Here is a 27,269-nt window from a genome sequence, read left to right on the forward strand (position 1 = left end):
CTGGCCCTCCATAATATACTAGAGGGGGGTATTACCCCCTAGTCTAGGGAGACAATAACCAATACATATTCCATAAGAGGATGAATGTCTCAATTATTCTAGTGGGATCAGAAAAAGTGGTCCTTGATGTTTTTCTATAACTCAAAATTATTTCCCCACTTGCACATAATATGGTGGGAGGGGCATATCCTATTGGGATCTTAGAACAAAATTATTTCATATATCAAGATAGTTTACAATACAAAAAAGAAGACCCTTTGCAAAAGATAAATGGTCTCTTTTATAGAAATCCTAAATGACCTCCAACCTTTGCTCAATTGTTTCCTTTCTATGGTCATGGTTCTTGGATTTCTAATTCTATTTAGATAATTAACTTTACAAGCATTGTCCTCATGGACAAGCATATATTAAAATCAAATGCAAAAAGTAATATTTCTTCACCAAAGTATTAATCTCCTCAATCTTTCTTATTGTGCTTGCCAAAAAATCTCAGGAGCTCGAGGATAGAGTCTTTCTCCTTCATGTCATGAATGAAACTAATTTAATTTTTAATACTCCCCAATTTATCTTCTAGTAGATGTTCTTGAGTGAATGATATTTGACCTCTCACTCAATTCATTGGCTTATACAAACTTTTTTGGATTCGTTTGCTCGATACTTTCTTCATTCAATGCAAATGTCCTTCTCCCCCTTGGGATTAATAACTTCAAGTATATAATAAAATTATCCTTCTAAAATTTAAAGCATGTGCATATATGTTCATCCATCCATGCCATTTGAGCTTCTAAGGTATTTATGATTCCTTTGCTTATTTAAAAAAATGCACTTCCATAAATTTGTTAATAAAATGATTATAAAAGGTCATCAAATTCCATGAACAACTAGTCTTTACACATGAAAGGATTAAATTGAGTGGGGATAGACCCTCTTCGTCAAACAATAACTAAGTTATAATTTAATTAAAAAAAACACACTTCAGACCAAAAAAAACTAACTTTATCATATTTAAATGTCAATACTCAAATATAAATCAATTTAATAAGTTTTTCCTCAACCAAAGCATACAAGTCAAAAACAAATCCATTGATGTATTAGTTCTTCAACCCATATAATAGAAATAGAGTGTTTTTGCCAATAAATTTCTTGTAAAATTGCATATACTTTCCATGCATATGATAAAAAGTTTTTCAAGAATATTTTATGTGAAAACACAATTGCATTAAAACATAAATTGTTCAACATATTGGCACGAACATTTGCAAACTTTTTTTTCCATAAAATAAAATTCAATCTTTCATTAAAAAGGAGTTCAGTTACATAGAATTTTTGCTCAAATTCCTCATGTTTATCAGATGACTGTCAGCAAGGGCATCCAGAAAAAAATGTTGACAAAACCTCTGTATAACCTATTATCATCATCTTAAAATACTTGTGTAGTATCAGCGAAAGCATAAAAAAAACCCTAGTTTTCTAATTACAGGAAAATCCCTTCATCGATATGATATAAAACTGATACAAGCCAAAAGAGATATATTGTCCAAAAGCAAAATAGTTTTGACAAAAAACATAAGATATCAATAATGGTGAGTCATCTGATTCATACATATATCACTAGGGATATGGATCCATCCCCTTCGTTGCAGTTGTAGGCCCCTTCGCTCTTCCAATAGGATAAGTCCTTCCTCTAACAGTAAAGCTTTTATGGACAGATGGTTCGCTTGCTGGTTCCACTCCATCATAATGTGTTGGAAGATTATACCATGAAAGAGACCTTTTAGATGGAAAATCTAATCCATCTAGTATTTTAGGGAGAGGACATTTAGATGACCCTTTCTAGCCAACAAGTCCACCATGCATTTGGAGTCCCCAAATACATGGAGAGAGGAAATGTTTAGTGAGGTTGCAATATATAATAGAACCCAAGCTATAGACAACTCCGCTTTGGTATTTGATCCAACACCTGAATTTAAACATGTATGGAAGGACACAATGCCTGAAAGAAGAATAATGGAACCTCCACCACATACCCTAAGTTGGAATGTTGCATCAAAGAATCGAACATTTTCATATTGTGGACTGGGAGGGAAGAGAAAGGGGCGACTTCTTGACTACTTCCATGGCTTGACATAGTTTGAGAGAAACCCATGATCTGGGCCAAGATGCCATAGATTTCTACTGGTCTACCCTCAAAGACAAATTTATTTATGACTTTCTAGATACCCCATGCTATGAATATTGGAAGAGATTTATAAATGCCCACGTTTTTCTCCCATCGCAGGAGGCATTGATCAAGAGGTTATGAATATTTGCAAGACCTTGTTAACATGATGTACATATTCCTTCCAATCTGTTTTCCTAAAATGATATATCATTAAAAAACACCATCATAAATTTTAAAGGGATTGAAAGCATAATTCATCAAGCTTTGAAGCATAGGAGGTGCATTAGTAAGGCCAAAGTTATTAATGAAATTTTGTAAGGATTTCATGTTTTCTAATATTTTTGGGGGAAGGTCTTCTTCCCTTACTCTAACTTGATGATATCCCAAATAGAGATCCATCTTAGCAGAGGACACTTCTCTATGAAATTTATCTAACATTTATCAAAAAGAGGAATGGAAACTTATCTTCAATGATGAGCTTGTTAAGTTCTCAATATTCTAGACACATACACTATGAAGAATCAATTTTATGAATCATCACCATTGAGGAAGAGAAATAAATTTTTCTTGATCAAATGATCCTTTCCTCTAGCATATCTTCTACTTTGTGTTTAATCTTTCTTCTTTTGGTATAGGGACATCTATAATGATCATTGTTAGGAGGGAGGCTCCCAAAATGAGTTAATTGGTGTGATCATGCTTTTGGATAGGAAGAAGACCTTTGGGAATCTCAACAAGTACCTTAACAACAATTACCAATAACTTTTTTGGAGATCTGTATGCAAAGAAGTCCTGGATCATTGAACATCTAGTTAGAATAATAATGCAACTACCTAGTGTTTCTCTCTTATTATCTTTTACATGTTATTAGGACTTACCACTATAGATGAGTAAATAAAAATGCACCATCTAGAATATCCATGTCATGGGATCAATATCTTCAAATATCCCCACATCTATCTTGGGAATGCATTTTCTTGGTTTATCGCTGAACTTATGATTTCATTGATATTAGTCTCATGAATATCTCTATGATTGTAATTCAATCCTTTTGTTCTCTTAATGTTTTGATAAATCACTCATATGCTCCTTGTTGAGAGAAAAAAGTATTCTAGAGATACATGTTAGTTTCTTGATTTCCTCCCTACTATTTTGAAACCCTTCAAAAGCCTCCTTGCATGCACTGCTTATCTTGAGGTTTTCTCAAAACTTTCATAATTTGTTATGCTCACCGTATTTTGGAGGCCAACCTTCTTTGCCATTGCAGTTTCTATGGTTGTGATTCTCTTCCAACTAGAGAAGCATAATTTCAAATATTCATTCTCAAATTGAATTATGGATGACATTTTATAAAAACCCGGTCATGGTGACATTTGGCTTATTACCTCCACCCATAAGTATAAATAATCTTGTTAGGCTAGTTGGATTGAATTTGGCTCTACATATGTGATTTAAATTCCTCAAAATTTAGTAGTTATTTTAAACTGTCAAAAATAATTTGTCAATATATTATTCTCTACTTTATGTGTCCAACTATATTTGAATCATCTTAATCAAACCTTTTGATCAAAATATATGCCAAGTTTAAATTTGCATACCTTTAGGCCCTTATTCACTATTCTGCAAAATAGATTAGTAACTAAGGCATTTCCAAAAACCCATGACATTAAATCTAAAATTGTGTTGTGTAACTTGATATTTTTTATTTGCAATGCCTTGAGTCTCATTAAATTCTAACATGCCAAAAAAATTTATGACCAATGTGCCAAATTCATTATTTTTCACTCTTCTCAATATAGAGTTGTTTGAATTATAATTCCATCAACTTCACATTAACAACAAAGGTTTTCAAATCTGCAATAACTTAATATTTCCTCTTTCCAATCACACTAATGACAATTCAATTGCACGTCACAATCTTCAAAAACATCATTCTTAGTAGTCCTTGCTATTTTTTTAACAGTCTCACGCAAACACATATCGTACAAACTTTATATTCAAAATTGGTTCTTCTCTTAAATGTGAAAATTTATTGGCTCAATGTCTATATGAAAATCTAATATACTTCTAAAGGCGGCATTAAAAAGACATCAAGAGATTCAAGAGTTTTCTCCAAAGACAAGTATTGATTATTTTGAAACTTTTTCTCTCGCTAACATAAATAATATTCATTTTGAAATTGCCATTGAATGCAACGTTTCATTGGAAAACCCATCATACGAATAAGATATTTTTTCCTTAAGGTGATCTACAATCGATAATTTATATGAGATAACCAAAAACTTCGTAAAAAAATCATTAAAAAAAAAACATGTTTTCAAATTGAGCACTCTTTATATGTTTCAAAGCAAGCAACAAATAATTGTATGTTAAAATTGAGGCGCATTTTTTGAATCAAAGATTCAGAAGGAGGTGGTGTCATCTTCACTTATATTAAAAAAATTGTAGCAGTTATTTTTCTTATTATTTCATTGTTTATGGATGACATGATTATGGTAATAATGATTTGGTTCATGATTTTAAGTAAATTTTAATAAAACTTTAGACATAACTAATTTCAAATTGTTGCGCCATTTCTTTATTATGCACTGCAAACATGGTAAGAAAATAGTGGAATTTATATTTCTCAACTTAAATATGTTTTGTATACATAAAAATATTTAGTATATAAAATTATAGTCTACCTTCAATATATTTTGAAAAAATTGGATTGAAAATTAATTCCAATACCAAGAATTTAATGGTAATTTTTATAGAAAATGGTTGCAGATGTTTATTTGTGTGCCATCATGACTGTTATTGTTTAGTTTTCATTTGTTATGTTATCAAGGTAGAAGGTGTATGATAAACATTTAAAAATTGCAAAAATAACCCTCACATATGTTAGCAACACTATGGCCTTGAATAATCTTGTTGAGCTTCGATTTTGTCACATGTTGCAATGCCAAATGTCTCTTTTTATCTGACCATACTCCTTTATTTTCACCATTTTGCAGCTCTCACCATTATATTTATTCCCTCTTTCTTTATGGTGCATCTTCTAAGAAGCTCTATTATGTAATTAATTAATGTTTTTAAGTTATTTTCCAATGCTTTAATGATTGCTTATATTAAAACTTGTTTCTATCTCACAACTCGTAGAATGGATAGACTTTTGTGACAATTTAAAATTTTGGTAGTGGTCCAATGTTATTAGAAATCCATTTGCTATCATAATTATTGTAGTTGTCGATCTTCTAGAAATCTAGTAATACCTCATTACTTGCACATTCACCCCATCCCAGACAAACCAATTTTATGGGGCTATGATTGGAATGTCATCAGGATGGTTGCTTGTTATCTAGATGGCCTCAAATCTCATCATCAAGGTTGTAGGCTTATAGTCAAAGATTCGGGAATCATTAACATCACACAAGAGTCTGGGCACGATAATAATATTTCATACTTTCAATCATGAAATTTATTAATGATAAAATCGATAATTGCATTTGTATTAGTCCTTTCTTGAAGGGATCAAATTATCCATTCAAAGAGGCACATATCTTCTATTTTTAGTGTAAACATGTTATGCAACCAACTCACAAAATAGAAGAACATATAGATCAATGACTTCAAAATCAGCCTCTTTGAGGGGGAAACCTCCTTTACATTACACAAATAAACAATTCTTGGATGATACAAATGAAAATACCTCCCTTTTATATATAGGAGTCTAAGGGATCACATTATAATCAAAGCCGACATAACAATAATAATGTAAGGGCACAACAATATCAATAGTGGGCTTCTATGGGGCACAATAATAACAATATGGGGACAATATGGGCACAACAATAACAATAAGGGGCTACAATGACAATAATAACAAGGGTATACACTAGTATTATAAGGACCTAACATGCTCCTCTCCTTCAAAAAAGTGGTTTCCTTAACGCTTGAGTAGTTCTGTATGCTTCCATATAAAATTCTTATCCTCCCATGTGGAATATTCAGTGGGTAAGTTCTTCCACTTGATGAGATACTCTGAAATTGTTCGATTTCGTAGCTATCGAGTTCTTGTTTCAATGACTACTTCAGGTTCCAATATGATTTTTCCTTCATCGTCAAGTTCTAGAAAATTGTTTGAACTGGGAGCGTGTCACCTATAACCTTCTTTAAGCATGAAACATGGAAAACTAGGTGCACTCAAGAAGATGCAGGAAGTTCCAATTTCTATGCCATAGTACCAATATTTTACAACACCTTGTACGAACCATAATACTTTGGTGATAATTTATTATCCTTCTTAGCTTATTTGAGGGACATTTGTTTGTATGGTTGTAGTCGTAGAAATACCCAATCACCTACATCAAAACTTCTTTCACTGTGATGTTGATCTTCCTATTGTTTCATTCTATTATGCGCTAAATTTAGGTTATCCTTTAAGAGTTGGAGAACTTTTTGTTGATCCTCAATGTGATCTTCCACTGCTCGAACCTTAGACTTTTCTCTTAAATATGATGTGATGGACAATGGATGATATCCATAAAGTGCCATAAATGGGGTCATTTTCGCTGCAATATGGAAGGAAGTGTTATACCACCATTCAGTTAGATGCAACCATTTGACCCATTGTGTCTGTTTATCAGATACAAAGCAACGAAGATATCCTTCCAAACAATTGTTCACTATCTCAGTTTTCCCATTAGATCGAGGATGATAAGATGAGTTATGAGCTAACTGAGGACCGAGACAAGAAAATAATTATGTCCAAAAATTTCCAGTGAAAATAGGATCTTTATCGCTTACAATAATTTTTGGGTTTCCATGTAGTTTTTGAATTGTTTCCATAAATGCAGTAGCAACCGTACTGGATTTAAATGGATGAGATAATGCACAAAAGTGTGCATACTTGGTAAGTCTATCAACTACCATCATGATGACACTCTTTCCTTCGGACTTGGATAAACCTGTGATAAAATCCATTGAAACCTCCTCCCAATGTTGACTTGGAATGGATAAAGGTTGTAATAGACTTGGGGTCTTAATTGTCTCAAAAAAAATTGTTGGCAAACTAAACATTCTACCACAAACCTTTGAATATTAGATTTAAGGCCATCCCAAAAAAAATCCTTCTTAACCCTATGGTAAGTTTTTAAAAATCTTGAATGCCCTCGTAAGGGACAGGTGTGCAATTCTAGAAGAATATTTTGTTTGAGTTGGGAATTCTTACAAAGGTATGAGTGATCTTTGTACCATAACAAATCATTTTTCCAGCGAAATGTATCAGATGTACTAGGATCTTGCTGCAACTTTTGAATGAGTTCTCACATGTCTTCGTCATTCTTCCATTCATCCCTTGTTTCATTTATCCAATCTGGTTGGATAATAGAAATGGCACAAAGCCCTGCTTCCACATCCTCATCCTTTCTTGAGAGTGCAATCACAACAATATTTTGCTTCCTTTTTTTGTAGATGATTTTAAAGTCATAATCCAACATCTTTGTGACCCATTTTTGCTGCTCTTCTGAAGATAATATTTGTTCTAAAAAGTATTTAAGACTATCATGATCCATTTTTACCTTGAAGTGTCTTCCCATTAGGTGAGGTCGTCATTTCTTAAGTGCATGTGGTATTGCCAACATTTCATTCTCATAAATAGCTTTGTGTAAATACTTTCCTTTGATTGGACGACTTTCAAAAGAAATGGGTTTTTCTTCTTGCATTAAAACAACACCAATTCCATTTCCTGAGGCATCACATTCCACAATAAAGGTTTTTGTGAAGTCTGGCATAGCTAAGACCGGTGCTTGACACATTACCTCTTTAAGATGTTCAAAGGATTTTGTAACTTCTGGAGTTCAAGAAAATGCATCTTTCTTTAGTAATGTTGTTAGAGGTGTTGTTATTCTCCCATAATTCTTAACAAACTTGCGATAATACCCTGTCAACCCGAAAAATCCTCGCAGATGCTTTATTGATGTGGGGATTTTCCATTCCTTAATGGATTTAATTTTGCTAGGGTCTACCTTAACACCTTCATGAGATATAATATGACCCACATATTCCACCTCTTTTACTCCAAAGAAACATTTGGAGGTTTTTGCATATAACTGTTTCTCCTCCAATACTTTGAGCACTTTATCAACATGTTGAATGTGATCCTTCCAAGACTTGTTGTAGATTAGTCTATCATCAAAAAATACTAACACAAATTTTCTAAGGAAGGGTTTGAAAATGAAATTCATCAAACCTTGAAATGTAGAAGGTGCATTGGTAAGGCCAAAAGGAATGACCAAAAAATCATAATGACCCTCATGAGTTCTAAATGTTGTTTTCGAAATGTCTTCAGTCTTCATTCTGATTTGATGATATCCTGAATGAAGGTCCAAATTGGTGAAGTAAATTACTCCATGCAATTCATCCAATAATTCATCAATGACAGGAATGGGAAATTTATCTTTAATAGTGAGCTTGTTGAGCTCCCTATAATCCAGACACATGCGCCATGATCCATCTTTCTTGTGCACAAATACTACTGGAGTTGAGAAAGAACTTTGACTAGGTTGAATTATACCAACCTCTAGCATTTCTACAACCATACGTTCAATTTCACTCTTTTGGGCATAGGGTTATCTGTAAGGCCTGATGTTTGGAGGAACACTTCCTAGAATCAAATTAATAGCATGATCATGATCATGAATAGGTGGGAGGCCTTTGGGAGTCTCAAATACCTTGGAATGATTGTCCAAGACTTTTTTGAGATCTGGGGAAATAGATGATTTCGAAGTGGGAACCTCTAACGAACATAATTGTGCAATTATGCCACGTTGTTCTTTCTTTAGAAACTTTGTCATGTTGTTAGAGTTGATTATGTTTCCCTTTTTCCCTGTGATACCCCTTAATTCAAATTCCTTTCCTTCTGAAAAAAAATTCAAGAAAAATTCTTGAAAATTAAAAGCTATTGTACCCAAAGATTGTAGCCATTGGACTCCTAGTACAACATCAACACCACCCATTGGAATGAAAAGCATTGGACTATTCAACACATATTCTCCCATGGATAGCTTGATATTATGGCACTTTCTAGTGAAATTTATGGTTCCTCCATTTGCAACCATCACTTGACACTCTGGTGTTGGATATAGGAAGCAATTCAATTCTTTCACTAACTTACAATGAATAAAATTATGGGTACTACCTGAATCAATTAACACTATTACATTTTTCTTCTTGATATGTCCTTCTATCTTAATAGTTTGAGGAGTGGTAATTTCGGCCAATGCATTACAAGATATAGTCGGATTCATTTCTTCTTTCTCTCGGGTTTTTTCTTGGTGTGTATCCTTTTCTTTTAATCTTTCTTGTTCCTTTTCTTCTTCATCTTCACAATCTATGTAAAATAATTTCTTCTCACAACACTTATGACCTTTAGTGTATTTGTTATCACAACTGTAACAAAGCCTTTTTTCTACTTTTTCTTCCAATCGTTGTGGTGTCAACCTTGTAGTTTGTGGAAGGCTAGGGGCAACAACACTTCAATCTTTATAGTTGTGATTGGTAGGCTTCCTTGTTGCCATAATTTTGCTTTCAGTTTTTCTTGCCAACCTGAATGCCTTCTCCAATGAATCGGGTTCCCAAAGGTGAACCTCATGTTGGATGCTATCCTTTAAAGTCCTTATGAACACGTCAATCTTATGATCCTATGGAATATCTTTTACCCTTATATTCAATTTTTGGAAGGCCTCAATGTGCTCCACCATTGAACCCTTTTGTATGAGATTTATCAATTGGCTAAAAAAAGTGTTGTTTTTTGTATCCTCATAATGTGATATCATTTCTTCCATAAAAATTGCCCAAGTGACAATTTGTTTACGAGAGTAAAACCATTGATATCATACAAACTGATTGGGTTCCAAATATAAAGTCGAAATGTGTACCTTTTGTGTGTTTTTCACATTTTGGGGATTGAAATATTGCTCCATCTATAGTTTCCATGTTACGGGATCCTTGTCATCAAACTTCCTCATATCGATTTTTGGAACATGGTGGGTCTTCAATCCAACGTTAGAGTCTATGAAATCATGACTAACATTTCTTTTGTTCTCATTATGAGTTTCATCTACTACCTTTTTGCCATTAGGAAACATTTCTTGTAGTAACTTTGCCAAACTTTCTTTCAAACCTTCCATGTTTTTCTTCAAATATTCAATGTTTATTTGTAAACCATCCAACTTAGCTTCCATGCCAGTCATATTAGCTTCCACGCCTTTCTTTAAACCATCCATCTTAGCTTCTGTTACTTTTTATGAAAGTGAAATTTGCTGCACTTAGTCTCGCAATTTTGATATATCATGTTGCATTTCTTCCTCTTCTTCATGAGTCATGCTAGAGCTTTCAGGTTTCTTACTAGGTGTTTCCATTTTATTTGTTCGGGGCATTAATTAATGATAATTATGCTTCACTATGCCCTTTGAATTCCTTCAAACTAATTTTCAAACCAAACTTATGCAAAAAATTAAAAAGACTACACACATTTTTTTGCTTCGCAAGATCTCGATATTGAATCTATTGTATCTCTGTAATTGTGGATCTCCAAGGTCTAAAATTTCGTCTTGAGGCATCCCTTTAAGTCCTATTTCCAACCCCACAATTCTGATCAAAATTGGATTCTCCAAGAAAGAGTTATTCCAAATCTCCCACGATGACCTGATTATAGACTCGTTCAGTAGAGAGAACATGTACGAAGTGCCACGTGTCACTGTTTTGACCTTCGGACCTAGAAATGATATACAGAAAACTAAAATCCGTCTTCTTTTTGTACCTTTTTACGAAATTACAATCTGATTCTCAGAGAGAAATTTATGACGATTTCCCCAGGTCACATGTTTGAGATATAATTCAGGAGCCTGCAAAAACCCTAACTTCCTTGGATCATATATCCTAAACTATAGCGATACAAGATCTTAAATTCGTACCCATAGTTCATCACGATTTCGGCTCAAATGGGTTTTAATTTTAGCTTCTGAAACTTCGTAGAAAAAATGTTATAGCGAAAATGCCACGATGACCTGTTTGAAGTAGTAAAACCCTAGAATCCAAAGCTTTGATACCAAATGTTATGCAACCAGCTCACAAAATAGAAGGAAATATAGATCAACGACTTCAAAATTAGCCTATTCGAGGGGGAAACCTCCTTTAGATTACACAAATGAACAATTCTTAGATGATACAAATGACAAGACCTCCTTTCTATATATAGGAGTCTAAGGGGTCAAAAAATAATCAGAGTCGACATAACAGTAATAATGTAAGGGCACAAAAATAACAATAGCAGGCTTCTATGGGGCACAATAATAACAATATGGGGATAACATGAGCACAACAATAACAATAAAGGGCTACAATGACAATAATAATAAGGGAATACACTAGTATTATAGGGACCTAACAAAACAATTTGAGATCCATAAGTTTAAGATTGAGCAGTTATGGGATGTACCTACTTTTTGTATTATAAGCTCTACAAAATTGTTGTAATGATATCTTTGTGGGGTTTGGTGACGTGGTTGTTGATATATTGCCTAGGATAAACATTTTACTTTGTTTTCTCTTGAAGTTTAATACAAGACCGTTAACGGCCCTATGAGGCGTTCATGGTTACTTTATACTAAAATTTTCCTTAACAACATATGCCAAGTGAGGCAGGCCCCCCTCTTTTGGGCATACAATGCCTTATTGTAAGTTAGATTAATTTATTTTAATGCATCAAGTAGATCTAGATTCCAAGATTTGATTTTTGTATAGATTTACTCTCCTTTTTTGTGTGTTTAGTAGTAACATGAGTATTCACTTGGATCACAGATAAACAAATTGAACATATACTAGAAGTTACAAAATTACTTTAACCTATAAATAAATTGAAACATTGTAACTTGAGGTTAAAACTATAATTTGGATAATAATTAGAGAAGATAGTTGATTCCTATATGATTAATTTTGTTTTGAGTTCATTTTAAAGTTTTGATTGTGTCTTGCAAGGGAATCCACTCAAATTGTTATTTAAAAACTTGAACAAAGGATTGCATGAAAACTCTGACCCTATCCAAAATTAAAGATTGTGACATCCTAAAACTCTCCAATTCTAGTAAGTTCTAGTTCGGGTGAAGATGTACTTTGGCAGTTAATTTCATTTTCATTTATAGTTGCATCCATCCCTATTTTCATCCACTAAGTAGAATGTACATCGATTACAATAACACTATGAATAACTAAAATATTGTAATCAGTCATAAAGTTGAAGTTTTGATAGATGTTAATTATAGTGGTAGATGCCCTCTTTATTTGCTTGCTTCCTTAGACATATGCTTTGATCCTTCACATACAATGCCAACATCTCAAAATCTTACATTCTTGGATTAATAGATTTAATGCCCATAATTTACGGATTAAATTTCTCAACATTTTTGGCGTTGTTGCTGTTAGTGTCAGCCTTTGCAGCCTTCCTCCAGTGATCAAACATGCTCTTACAAAGTGATTTTAAGGTGTCAAGGTCAAATTTTGTCATTTCAGTGAGTCTTCAAGCAAAATTTGGTCACTAGGTATTAGGTCTAGGGTTTGCTTTTACTCCTTTCAAAGTTGTCCAAATGTCAGTCCATGTCACTATTCAACTGAGTGTACCATCATTCAGAGGGTTTTCATCATCATGTCAAGTTCCACTGGGTCATTTTACACCTTGTTCATGCTTCAGTCGCGCCTAGGTAAGGTTCATTTCCCTCTCCTAGGGTTTTGAAGGCAATTTCTCTTGGATGGTCAAATCATCAGCAAAACTTGTATCCTGATGTTCACACACCTTCCCCTATCCTTAATGTACCTTATTAAATACTTCCCATCACTGAGATTCCCCAAATTCCTCATTTTCGCACAAACCCTAGTTTCTTGCTACAACTTGACAATTTTCTAGGCTAGGCCTATGTTTAGCCCTTTTAGACACCTTCCCTTCACTCAATCTTTGAAATTCCACTTTCCCCTGCTTCCTAACATCCCTCCCTACTTCCAAAAATTTTCTCAAGAATTTAGAAGCCCCTTATCCCCTTCATTTCGCTTCATTTCGACAAATCCCCTGTTCCACACATCGGGGCAGGTTTTACTCAAATGATGTTTATGAGAAATAAAAGATTAATTTGGGAAAACTAAGAGAGGTTTTTGTCCACAATAGGCCAAGGAAGAAAAACCTCCTTCACTTTTTACACAGGTGTCATGGTTTTAGAGAAATGTCAAAAATACAGTTGCCTCAGGAGAATTGATGCACCTTTGAAGTGACCTTGGAAAAATAAAGTTTTCTCATAGCATGGTTGGCCAAATGACTTTCTTGATGAGTCCAATGATAATTAGACAGAAAGATATTTCCAATGAGCTATCATGAGCTCAATTTGGAGTTGAGGAAGACCTTCAAAAGTTGACTACAACAGCACTCTGCCTTTAGGCAACTTCATTTTGCACATTTTGACCAGTCTTTGGAGATTTGATTTTTGACAAGGAAAATGAACTCAAAATTGAAAAATTCCAGTTGTGTTGGAAATTAGACTCAAATACCTTTCCAATGAGCTATCCTACACCCAATTTGGACATCGGGAAGGCCTCCAAAAGTCTCCTGCAAAAAGAGCTATGCACTGGGTGGTGGCGCGGCGCATTGGGCAGGTGGCGTGGCGGAAATAACAGGCGCGGCGCATTGGGCAGTGCTCTACAATGTAAATTTACATAGGTGCGGCGCATTGGGTTTGATGCGCGGCGCATATGGCCAGCAAGCCCAAAAACTTCAAAAACTTGCTCCAAATTGCTCAAAACGCGTGGGTCTTCACTTGTACAAGTAGGTTGAACTTCTATTATTGTTTTCATCCAACTTTGGTGCTTGTTTTGTGCTGGTTGATGAATGGTGATTGTTTAAAGAAATCAAACCCTACCTCTTCAAAATTTCCAAAGCAAACAGTGCTAGGGTTTTGTATTGATCGTTTTGCTACCAAGTCCATCCTTTAAATTCCTCCATCACTTCCTTACCCCATTTTTCCATTGACTTCCTTATTCCTTAAGTTCTCCTACCCCCTAAATTCACTAATCCCCTATCCCAAGTTCCCTTTCCCAAAATCCCAAATGCAAATTCCCAAACCCTAGTCTCATACTAAAAACTCCCAAACTACACTCTAATTCCCTATTCCCTTAACTAACCCTACCCCAACAGTCCCTAAATCCCTCACTATTTGTTCCTTCCCCTATAGTTGTATCACTCTTCCCCTTGGTGGCAAAAGTCAAAACACACCATCAAGACAGTTCAACACATCACAGCTCACCTATTTCGCATCAAGGCAACTCCAAGACAGTTTATCCACTAGCAGAGATGGCATTTGATCCTTCATATGACTATGAAGAGGAGACCCACAGTGACTCACCAACAGGGGTACATGCACCTAGGAGACCTCATAAAGGTGGCAAAACATTCGGGAGAATCGCCAAGCTGCCCAAAGGAGGAGGGTGGAGTTCACTTCATTGGAGCAAGAGATCAATGCCGATCGAGAGTCTTGGCTGGAAAGAGACAATATCCACTTAGAGAGACTGATGGACAAGGCCGACAAGGAGAAGGCATTGCTGAGACACATGGCTTTTCACTACAGGGCGAGGAACAAAGTTTGCAAGGCGCGAATCAAGAGTTTAAAGGCAAAATTGAGGAAGGCATCAAAGAGGCAAAAGGAGCATGATCGACTTCAGATATTGGCCAAGGCTTCCTTGGCCCAACATAGCTCTTAATAGAGAAGACTCAGCCCAATTTCAAAAAATTTGGAGCACTTTTTGCATTTTTGAAATTTTTTGGCACAAAAACAGGAATTTTTGCCCTATGTGCCGCGCCACGTGGCGCTTGCTTTTGCTAGGAGCCTCTAAATCACAAAAAATCAGCATTTTTGGATTTGGTATGAAAAATTACACTTGCTTACCTATGGCCAAGAAATTTGGGCAGGTTTTGAGCCCTCAAAAAGGTAAAAAACACTCAAAAAATGACCTCACTGCCCCTATTTTGACACAAAGGAAGCAGTGTTGGGAGAATGGAATTTTGAAGGGGCAAATGGAGACCAAATTGAAATATTCCACTTGGGTTGGAAAGTAGATAGGCAAACCTTTCCAACAAGCACACCTGGAGCTCATTTGGACACCGGGAAGGCCTCCAAAAGTGGGTCCAAACAGGCGCGACGCATCGAGAATCAGGCGCGGCACATAGAGGAAAAATTGCCAGGTTGACCAAGTATTGCTTTGTTTTTCGCCCAGCTTTGGCTAGTTTGACCTTTTCACCTTCTTAATGTCAAATTTGTGATGTAATTTAATGTACATTGATGGATCATGAGGTACATATGTCAAATTTTCACTTATGGAGGTAGATTCATCCATGAAAAGTTAGTTTGCAACTGAATGAATCAGTTCCCTAGTTTTTAGAGGCAAGTTGTTCCACTACCTAATTTGTAGTTCTCAATTTACAATTAGTTGGAACAGCTCCTAAACTCATGAGCACGACCCCTAGAGGCTAGGATGAGTTGTTGTTTGCCTATATCTTATGTTTTTTCAGTCATTAGCATGGTTGGACTCTTGAGGAAGAAAAGAAATTCATTGTACACTCATATTTCAATTTGGCTAAGGAATTGAGACCAGGATTTGCAGCACTCCTTGGGATTCATGTGGAAATTAGTCTTGGTACAGTGCTTCTCTTTGTAATTGTGAATTTGTTTATGTGATTGCATGCCATTATCTATCTTATTTTCTTCTGAACTAAACAAACAAGAGTGTAAGTAGAATCCATTGAAAGTGTAATGCTCTACTTGAAGTTTGCTTTAGTTATTTGATGTTTTCAGCTGTTTGGGGAGGATTCATGATTGTTTTGCCCTCTTCAACACCTCACCTGTCTTTTCTTTCCATCTCACTCAAATTTAAGTGCCAAAACGATTGCCTACTTTGCCCCATTGAGATCTCTGCAGAATTAAGCCTCAATCCTCGGACCCAAAAAGCCATCTTTCCGTCTGAGCCAACAAATCATCTTTCTATTCAACCAAACCCTTTTGTACTCATACCTAGCCTAAGATTAGAAGATATTTCAATCATCTCAAGCCCTCATCGATCATAATTTGTGGAAATTGACCCGGAGAGAGCCCTCTCCTGACCTGGTAGGGCTAGCTACCAGGCTGAGCGTGGTTTGATGTTGGCCCTGGATCCTACCTTTTCAGCCTGAGGTAGATTTAGGCACTAACAGTTGCTAGATAGATGCTAAAGGGATTAGAGCACTGGAAGTTTATTCCTATTTTTTTTTTGTTTCTACATATGATCCTTCGATAACATAACCAATGTGAAAGGATAACTTGGTGACAACAAGGTCTAAGTAGCAAGAGGTGTTTGAATCCATGGTTGTTTCCAAGATTAGTTCAATTCATTCATCTCTTCAATTAGTTAAAAAAAGAAGAGCTTCACTTATTTTGGGGTTGTAAGCCTCACCCCCGTACCCCCCACCCCCTGCCCCCGCATACACTAATTCTTGTTACAAGACAAGAACTATTAATGACACGCCATTCGTCATGATGCCCTACTATGAAAGTCTATGCTACCTTAATCTATTCATTGTTAACAATGCCAAAGGGAAACTGAAACGATCAAAGATTTAATTATTCAATTACTTCCTTAAGCATATGCTCTAATTGTAAAGCTAGAAATTTAAGTTTTCATCCTATATCAAAAATATATATCAATCGCAAACAATTTCATTACTACATCTACAAAATTAAAAAGTATCACATACATGTTTTCTCTCGATTGACACAAACATGGTTGAACCTAGCCTTGAGTTTCCGCTTCTAAACCGACTAATTCCTCCCAGCCAATCTGGGACAAGCATCTTCGACTCCTAGACCCAAAAGACTCCATGATTTGAAGTCTTCTAGCCCCCGTGCCAAAAACTCCAAGAAGAAGGCCCAAATCTCATAGGTTTATAACCAAAGTCCTGAGCTCCAAGGCTCATTCCCAAATTCACAAGGTTTCTCTCTCCACTTCTTCCCTTATCAAACTTTCCACCAAGAAGAAGCCCCCACCCACTTCTCATTTTAGATTTTATATAGGGAAGGTTTCTTCCCTCTGAAGAAACCTCGCCCTCCTTTCCTCCAATCAATCTTTGACGTTATCCATTATATATTATTACTTGAATCGATCATCTTTCCTTTCAATTAATTATAAATTATTGGGATTTTTAACTTTATCATCTCAACCAACTTCCTTTTAATTAATTATACATTAAATGGGATTTTGAACTTTATCACCTAAATCAACTTCAAGAAAAGGATATTTTCAAGTACCTTAGCATGACTTGCCAAATATTATGAAGTTAAATTAATCTTGTCTCATTGTAATAATAATTATTTATTATTTAATTATTTTTTTAATGAAATTAAATTAATATATTTTATTGTGTTATTTAATAAACAAGGTATTAATTAATATTTTTAACAATTAATTCATTTTCCATATATAGACATTTTATATAATTAAATTGGTATGTATACTAGTACAATGCGTACAATGCATGTGTATGTAGCTATCATATGCAAGCCTCTTAAGCATGCTAATAATCATATTCCATTAGTAACTCAAGATGGGTCATTACATACACCCCTCCTTCAGAAAATGATTGCATTATTTGATTATATTATTAATTGTAATGTGATGAAATTTAAAGTTTGTATTTCGATCATTTATTCGATGCAACATTAATAACCATGCCCTACCCAGTGTGGCTCCCAAGTTATCCTAGAATCATCCAATCCACCCTAATCTCTTATGCCCCCTTTTTATCCATCCTCTCCTAGAATATGTCATGGCGTCAACTATACTGACTTAACCATCCATAAAACCCAAAAGGTGGAAGCCTCGACTACATCAACCTAACTTCCTAGTACGCATCTAGCAATCATCATCACACATCTAGGGGAGTGTGACTCGCACAGTCCTCCCATGACTCTAGGTTTAGGAGGATAAATGGTGGGAAACACCTCCACCCCTTCTGGTAGGATCAGGGTTAACACCCTAACATGGAATCTCTTTGATTCTCAATTGTTCTTGGAGTTTTTTCATCACGTAATCAGTTTGGATAACGATAACACCTGCAACATAAATACCTGTCCACACATCATAGCATATGTATTGATGTATTTGTGACCAAGCTATATCCAAATAATAGTTTCCCAACATTCATATTTTGTTGACATCTATGATATTGATATTTAAGTCTATATAACATAACTTGGCTACATCTAGCCAATATACTTGCAAATTAACTTTCACGTCAAATAGTCAAATGTGATTACTATAATCTATGATATTTTATCACACATACTCACAAGTAAAACATAATACGTAGAAATCTCATTCATAACATAATTCAAGGAGTTTTCCATGCATCAACAATATGTGCATTAATCATACATGACAAAACATAATCATTTGAAATAACAGTATCATATGTAACTCTTGATAGCTATTGATAATTTCAAAATGATAGCCTCGTGAATCTAGGTAACAAAAGTAAGGATATACAAAAAAAAAAATTAAGTGTTTCAAAAATCAAAACAAGTTGGGATAATTCTGACGCATGGTCTCTATGTCATGCTAGGCAACAAGTCTAAGACTATACTTGTCCCATTAGACCTTAACCTGGTCCACCAGGTGGCGCTTGAGCTAAACCCTACGATCCAATAGATGCAATGGTTTGAGCATTATTGTTCTTTCGCCTAATACTGGCAGTTCCTTCCATTGAAGTTTATGGGATGTGTGAGCTATGTAGTGTCTTAGTACAAATACATTAAAAGCATTATGAATTTTATGCAAGAGGGATGAAAATGAAAGACAATAGGTTATAGGTCTAATTCCTTCCAAAATTTTAAATGGTTTAATAAACCGAGTTGACAACTTTGTCCCCTTTCCAAATATGATGGTGCCATTTTTTGTGTGGATAAAACTTGACTTCCTACTTCATAATTTTTGTTTGTCCTATGAGTATTAACATAGATTTTCTATCTATCTTGTGATTCTTTTAACAATTTCCTAATTTGTATTACCTACTCTTCCATCTCTTTAATTAACTTTGGATCCATAATCATTTGATCCTCTAACCTGTCCCAACTTAGTGGTGTCATGCAAGGTCTTCCATATATAGTTCGTATAGAGGCATTTTGATTGAATTATGGTAATTGTTATTGTAGCCAAATTCAACTAAGGGTAAGTATTTTTCCCAATGTGTTTCTTGGTCCAACATTCATCCAAAGCATATATTCCATTACCTTATTCACTCTTTTTTTACCAGTCTCAGGGGAATAAGTTGTACTTAAATTTAGTTGGGTTCCTTAAGCTGATTGCATATAACTCCAAAACCATGAAGTGAATCACGAATCCCTATCCAATATGATCTTCTTAGGTACTGTATGGACTCTAACAATTTCAATTATAAATACTCGAGCTACATCAACAACTCTTTAAGTAACTTTTACACAGATAAAGTGGGCACTTTTGGTTAGTTTATCCACGACGAAAAAAATGGCATTGTGCCTTTGTGGGTTAAGAGATATTCCTACGACAAAATCCATAGAAATCACCTCCCACTTGGTCATAGGAACGTCATAAGGTTGTAGGAGACTGGTTGGGTGACGATGGTCGACTTTTACCTGTTGAAATTCAAGGCATTTTGCAACGAACTAGACAAGATTGACACTTCATGCCTACCGAGAAGAAGAGTTTCCTTGTGTCGATATACATTTATTTACGCTTAGATGTGTACAATAAACTAATATATGGGGTTATTTAAGGATGGTGTTTCTAATATCCCCATCATCAGGGATATACATCCTTCCTTGGAATCATATAGTCCATCATTCTATAGTTCGTACCCCTCAAACTTGGTTCCTCTCGGGCCTTTACTTTGAAGTTTAGATCTTACCTTTAAATACCATCCATCTCTCAAGATATTTTCTAGTGCACACTCCCTCAAATATACCTTAACGAGTGAATATATATTACACATATATCAACCAGATATATATCTATATGTTACCTATCACCGTTATATTTCTTATGAAAAATATCTCAATTTCCAACCCTAATGAAAGTAACCTTATAAAAATATACTTGGTTAAATTCATTTTTTTAGGTTTTCTTTTGATTGTTGTCATACTATAACAACATATTGTATATATTGTGTGTTTTCTCCATTAAGGAACAAAAAATCCTATGCAAGAATCAATCACTTAAGTTGGGATAGGATATGGTCAATATTATTATTTATTTTTTTTTTTTAAATCTGAACAAAATCCATAAGCACACATTTCCTTCTCTACTCGATTCAGGGTTTAGCATGGCGAGGTGGACGTTTTCATTTTGTCACAGCCATCCAAGCCCAGCCCTCTTTTTTCTCATTTGGCTTGAATCGAATGTTGTGGTTTATCATCCTTTGTGATTTTATTTTGGATGTTAACTTCTGGTTTTGTTTTGATAGGTCCATAATGTTCTTGGGAGGGAATGGGTGCAACTGTACTAGGGTTATCCTTCTATTTGGAAATTTTGAAACCTTCACTTCATTATAAATGTTCCAGCCTGTGCAATTGGTTTGTTTTTTCCTTTCATTTTTATGCAATTCACTTGTTGAACCCTTATTTCGATATACCCACGGATTTGGGATGATGGTCGTCCCATGCCAGGTAAGAGAGTCAAGTTCTTTGCAAGAGTAATAACGAAATTGAAAGCAAACTTAGTTGTGCAATAGGTTTATGGTTCTAAATTGGGCATCCACCTCTGCACTAGGTTTCCATTCAGACTTTATGGTGGAATACGTTCTCAATCCGGTTAGGGTTTCAACAACGCAGTGAACAAATTGATAGTTCGATGGCCGGAGGAATCGCAAAAATGTACGTTGAGATTTCTATAATTCTAAATGTAAAGCTCGTTCTCTGCAGTTCTTTTTTTTGTTATTTCTTTGTTTATTATTTTTTTAAGCTTAAAGATTTTGAGAAACCGAACTGGAATATCCTGATTTTTTTTAATGTTTTTGGTACTTTTAAGAGTTTAATGTCCATTTTGCTTATGTTGACGGATGAATCTTCTTTGATGGTCGAGGTAATCGAGCACTTAAAATATCTCAAATGGCAAACTTTGGAGATCGCATAAAAAGTGCAATAACGATGGAAACAGATGACTTAAAGTGGATGTGATTCCTTCATGCAGCGATGGTAAACCGTTGGTAAAGGCCTCTATCTACTACGATGATCATCCAGAGCTTCTCTCGGACCTCATAAAGACCCTCATAACTCTAGGGGTTCACACAATCAGGACATACGCTAATCGTGTATATGTATATATATTTCTTTTGGGTTCCACTCTCATGACTCCGGGGAGTCTTTTCATGGGCTACTGTTGTTGAATGAGATAATTACATTATGAAATTTTTTTTTATGTGGATTAAATTCCATTTACCACTTATCTCTTAGCATGTGGTTGAAATTATCCGTCATTTTCATGATACTGTGATGTCCATTCTGGATTGTTTTTGTTTGTTCAAAAGTAAGAAAATGGCAGGTTTTCTTATGAGAATATAGCTTGTTGCTTGAAATTGTGGATTTAAATGTTGATTAGGGGCATTCATTCAATTTTAACAATATTAACGTCCAACAAAAAAACTTAAGCAGTGTATGTGCACAAATAATTAATAGTAATGTGCAGAACATCCTCATTAGTGTGCCTAATGAAAGTTACTATCATGTAGCTCATCCTCGAAATCATTGTCCAAGAAGCATGGTTAGATTCCACTAAAACGATTGCAGGTTTTAGTACATGGCCATAGCGAATTCTTTGATCTAAGTTATCAAGTCCGGTTCGATTCTTTGGCAGCAGTATTTCGTCGTCTTACTCAAGAGTATGTACCAGGTTTTTCTCAAATGGCAGCAATCGCCAGCTAGAGAGAGTTAGGTTCATTAAACTTGGAAATATGGGGCCCCATATGGCAAATAATCTGCTCAAAGCTGGATACAATCTCATTGTGCATGACAGGGATGCATTTTTGTTTAGTTAATCTTCATAAAACCTTTAGATTATTGGATTGTAAAATGGCAAGCTTAGTCTTCATCTCTAGTGTCTTGTATAGAGGAATGAGAGCTTCCTCTCCTGATATAGGCTATAGAGTTGAGAAGGATGCATATGGGAGTCACAGTGAAGGATGAAAGTAACCAAAACATTTTGAATGTGCATCATAGAATGAGGGAAGGAAGGTTCACATACATTGGAGCAAAAAAAAATTAATAGAAAATTGAAGGGTGGCAAAGCACTTGCGATGGAATTTTAATGCAAAATTTGAAGGAAAATCAACCTGAAATTATAAGAGTGTAAGCCATGAATTTTGAACACTAACAATGTGAAGTTTGATCAAAGTATATACACTATGAGAAGTCGAGTGTTCTACGACCGAAAGGAAAGATTAGCAAAGACACCGGTTTCATGTACATCCATAAGTTTTCTAGGTATTATAGTATTGAAATATATTTAATTTATTTTTTTTTGGCCTTTTGTTCCCTTGGATTTTGTTTTATTTTCTGACATGTTTTTACTATTTTGGTTTTACAGGTTATTAATATGATGTTTTACCTTGGCTGGAAGTTTCTTTTCGGAGCACAGGGAGCGAATAAGTAAAGTTTTGTTTATGAAAATTCCTTGGTATATGGAAAATGGAGTTTTGGATATGTAAACTAACGACTTAATGGTTCAATAATGTAACTTTCTTCTTACTATATGTTTGTTGGTTCTAATTTCAGTTGCATGATGGAGGCCTCTAAGATCCAGGCTTTTTGAATTTAATGTTCTGATACCATGTGTAAAGCTTGAAATTTAAGTTTTCATCTATATAAACAATATAACAATTGCAAACAAGTTCATTACTACATCTACAAAATTAAACAATATCACTTACATGTTTTCTCCTAGTTGACGTAGTCATGGTTGAAGCCAGTGTTGAGCTTTCGCTTCCAAACCGACTAATTCCTCCCAGCCAATCTGGGACAAGCGTCTCTAGCTCCCAAACCTAGCCCCATGCCCAAAACTCATAGGTCTATAGCCAAAATCCTGAAGCCCAAGGCTCATTCCCAAATTCACAAAGTTTCTCTCTCCATTTATTCCCCTATCCAACTTTCCACCGAAAATAACCCCCACCTACTTCTCATTTTAGATTTTATATAGGGAAGGTTTCTTCCCTCTGAAGAAACCCCACCCTCCTTTCCTCCAATCAATCTTGACCTTATCCATTAATATGTTATTACTTGAGTTGGTCATCTTTCCTTTTAATTAGTTATAAACTAAATAGGATTTTTAACTTTGTCATCTCAACTGACTTCCTTTTAATTAATTATACATTAAATAGGATTTTAAACTTTATCACCTCATCTGCCTTTAAGAAAAAAATATTTTCAAGTACCTTAGCAGGACTTGCCCAAACATGATGAAGTTAAATTAATTTTGTCTCATTTGTAATAATAATTATTTATTTCTTTTATTTCTTTTTGACAAATTCGGCTATTGTTTATATTTCAAAAAAGTTTAGGAGGCAAAGCTCTAAGATACATGATTGGAGCTCGAAGGTTGAGCTTGCAGTTTGACTACATTACAACATTATGCTAATTCACTATATTTTTTGACTTGAAGAAAACTAACACAAGAGTAGATTCTGATGAATTGGAAGAGGAGTAAACAGATTTTACAAGACATCCTAATCTATATTTATGAGACTGATCTGTTGCGCAATAGATTCCTCTGGATTGTTCTCTTGATCAACGTTTTTGATGCTAGAACAATTGTCGCTTGGAGCATTGAGTTTCTCCATGATATATTTGAGGATATCCATGGATTCTTGAATATGGGTGCAAACGTTGGATAAAGCATTGAATTGCTCCTGTAAGGAAGAAACTCGATGAAGAAAGAGATTTAAATCTGCTTCATACTTTGCATTGATTATCCGAGTTGAGGATTCAATCTTTTCATTCAAAACTCATTGATTCACCTTGATTTGTTCTAGTTCTTCTTGGAGATCCCGGCAGTGAAGGCAGTCCTCATTACGAGCCATCTGAGAAGCTTGTGGTCTACGTTGAAGGTGCGCTTGAAATTTACTGCGCCAAAAAGTGACAGTTGCAATCGTGATAAGAGAATCTAAGCAGAAGGTCTGAAGAACAGAGAAGGGGAAATATTAGAGATAAGGGAGCAGGGAAAAGGCCAAAGAGAGCTTCCAAAAAAACCTGCTGGAGGAGCTAAACAGGCTGGCTGGGAAAAGAAAGGGATTGGACTGATCCTTAACAACACAAGCAGTGCTGTAATAAAAAGAGAAGGCGAGGGAGGGCGCGAAGTGCAACAAAAAACAAGGAGAATAGGAGCGATTAGATGAGCAAGGGAGGGGGTACGAAGGAGAGTGAGAAAATTTACAGAGGAGAGGGAAGGATTACATGGGATACTGGCACTAGCAGAAATTGCTGAGAGGAAGCTGAGATCGAATATGAGCACAGTAGCAACGGAGAAAGCTCTGATGGAGATGAATGCTTGAAGTCGGGGTGTCCGGGTCTTTATAGCAAGCGGCCTATAAGAGATATAGGATAGAGTCACGCGGTGAGGGGAAGTGGGTTCACGGATTTCACTTGATCGATCAAATATCGAAGTAGATGAGAAGACTGTAGGATTGGGAGGCAAGATATTCGGCGGCAGAGAGAGTGCCACATCGAGATTGCAAAGGATTTGGTCAGGGTATACCTTGAAATTTCGGCCAGTGTCAGGCTCAATAGATTTGTCCCGAATCATGAAGGAGATCAGGGGAGGTAATGAAAAGAATCCTTGTTGTTGCAGAAAATATTTCCTTTAGTTCGGATACACGCTTGACTGGCGAGTTTGTCTGCTTCTCGATTTAAGGTGCGGAGGACGTGGAAAATTTTTATCTCCCTGGTTTGACTGATCATGGTTTGACATCTGCTGATGAGTTGCTGTATGTGAATGTTGGAGGCTTTCCGCTTACTATTCATGAGACTTGTAATAATAGCAGAGCCCCCAAAAATCCATGCTTTCTTGGTTCCGTGAATTTGAAGTTGGTGTAAGCCTTGGTAGAGAGCCAAAACCTCTGCTCTATTATTTGAAAGATTTCCCAGCCCCCACTCGAAGGTGACTAGGGGGTCTCCTTTGGGAGTATAGATAATTCCCCCTGCTCCCGTAGCTCCCGGATTTGACTTGGAGGCACCATCAAAAAATAGGATATGAGTGTTGCTGTTGCAAAGCCATTCATGAAATTCGTCCTGCTTTAATCTTATTTTCCAATTGTGGCTGAGGGTGTTGATTGATCTACTGAAGGTGATTGCTGATGGGAGGATACTGCACTTGTCTATCAGGGTCCTGATGAAGTCTCTCTCTTCGATACAGAGGCTGGCCATATCGACTTTCTTTATACTTTTGGCAGCAATGGTTTCTATGGCAAGGCTTTTAGCCTTACTACAAAGTTGTCTGGTTAAAGTTCTTTGATCTCTGAAAACCTTACGATTCCTAGCAATCCATATTTTCCATAAGAGAGTATATGGAAGGGCATCCCATACCCTCTTGGCAATGTTATTTTTCTTGTGTTGCCAGGGATAACTTTTCTTCCAGTTGCTTAAGGCTTCACCGATGGAGAGTTGTGGATTCCAGGTGAAGGTGTCAATTGAAGCTATGCCTTTCGAGCAAGAGATGGCAAAGGGACACGAGATGAAAAGGTGTTGCATAGTCTCTTCTGCCTCATGACAGTTAGGGCATTGAGAGGGACCAATAACACCTCTCTTTTGTAGGTTTTCTAAGGTGAGGCTCTTCCCTTTTAAGAGGGTCCACATGAAGAATTTAACTTTAGGGATGGCTTCAACTTTCCAAACTACTTTCCAATACATCCATGGAGAGGTTGGGTGGTCCTTGTTACACAAATAATGGTAGCCTACTTGTATTGAGTCGCTGGATCTCGTAGGATCCCATCAGAGTCCATCAATACCATTTTTTGTTATAGGCACAATGTTGTGGAGATGGATCTGAAAATTGTTGAAGTTCTCTTTGAGATTATCAGGGATGGGAGGGAAGCTCCAGCCCTTTCAGGCCTGGGTAACTATATCCCATTGAGAAATTTGATTTAAGCGATATATTCCTTTGCTTTGAAGAAAGAGGAGAATTGGTTCCATACCTGGACAACTGCTGATTGCTTGGTTTCCCATAATCTTATCGCCTCCAATGCTGATTTTGCTGCCACCTTTGGGGACCTTTGAGACATTTTGTGCCATAAAGGAGATGGATTTTTTGCAGAGTTTCCAAATGCTTGTGCTGCTTCTGACAGGTATTTCACTTGTTAGAAGTTGTTGCCTTGGGCTGTTGAGATATTTGGCCTCAATGACTTTTTTCCACCAAGCTTGCTGATCCTCAAGCAATCTCCAAACTATCTTGCCACCAATAATAATAATTGTTTATTAATTAAATTAAATTTTATTAATGAAATTAAATTAATATATTTTGTTGTATTATTTAATAAACAAGGTATTAATTAGTATTTTTAACAATTGATTCATTTTCCATATATAGACATTTTATATAATTAAATTAGTATGTATACTAGTGCAATGTGTGTGATGCATGTGCATGTAGCTATCATATGCAAGCCTCATAAGCATGCTAATAATCATATTCCATTAGTAACTCAAGATGGGTCATTGCATTAATCCTACACATATAGTGTCTGCTTCTCACAAGCTTACGCTCTCAGATTAATAGATTTAATGTCCATAGTTTAAGCAATTAAATTGCTCAACAAATCTTTTAGTGATGATCCTTCTTTGGTTTAGCTACACTGATTTTGATTAAGCAAATGATAGTGATGATGGAAGGTCTACTTCAACTATGTATATCATTTTCATGCATGTCCTATTTCTTGGTGTAGTGAAAATCAACCTATTATTGTTGTTTCTTCCATTGATGTTGAATACCAAAGTGTTACCTTGGGTACTCGAGAACAAAGTGGCTAAAAATGTTAATAGACAAA

At 35.6% G+C, this 27,269-nt stretch overlaps 1 protein-coding gene across 7 annotated transcripts; it reads left to right on the forward strand.

Annotated features, from left to right (window-relative positions):
* Positions 1–20,450: 20,450 nt before the first annotated feature.
* On the forward strand, positions 20,451–22,986 carry LOC149150356 (uncharacterized). Of its 7 annotated transcripts, XM_089441401.1 has the most exons (4): positions 20,451–20,907; positions 21,011–21,114; positions 21,431–21,446; positions 22,823–22,986. In XM_089441401.1, exons 1-4 carry the CDS (start codon positions 20,794–20,796, stop codon positions 22,886–22,888), a joined length of 300 nt encoding a protein of 99 aa, XP_089297527.1. In that variant the 5' UTR covers positions 20,451–20,793; the 3' UTR covers positions 22,889–22,986. The 7 variants fall into 7 exon arrangements, 3 of the variants coding, with proteins under 3 accessions (XP_089297527.1, XP_089297526.1, XP_089297525.1); XM_089441400.1 differs by lacking the exon at positions 21,431–21,446 and having other exon boundaries at positions 20,452–20,907; positions 21,011–21,142; XM_089441399.1 differs by having other exon boundaries at positions 20,452–20,907; positions 21,431–22,872.
* The last annotated feature ends 4,283 nt before the right edge of the window (positions 22,987–27,269 follow it).

Source organism: Pinus tabuliformis, chromosome 9, assembly GCF_031772625.1.
Source record: "Pinus tabuliformis cultivar Carrire ecotype Pingquan chromosome 9, CPIR1, whole genome shotgun sequence".
Classification (NCBI taxonomy): domain Eukaryota; kingdom Viridiplantae; phylum Streptophyta; class Pinopsida; order Pinales; family Pinaceae; genus Pinus; species Pinus tabuliformis.

What these genes read in the sequence shown, in the direction of transcription:
- LOC149150356 (XM_089441399.1), top strand. Translation starts at nt 20,794, where the DNA reads ATGTTCCAGCCTGTGCAATTGGTTTGTTTTTTCCTTTCATTTTTATGC. An exon ending in TGATGGTCGTCCCATGCCAG is followed by an intron (nt 20,908 to 21,010) that starts GTAAGAGAGTCA and finishes CCTCTGCACTAG; the next exon opens with GTTTCCATTCAGACTTTATG. An exon ending in GCCGGAGGAATCGCAAAAAT is followed by an intron (nt 21,115 to 21,430) that starts GTACGTTGAGAT and finishes TCCTTCATGCAG; the next exon opens with CGATGGTAAACCGTTGGTAA.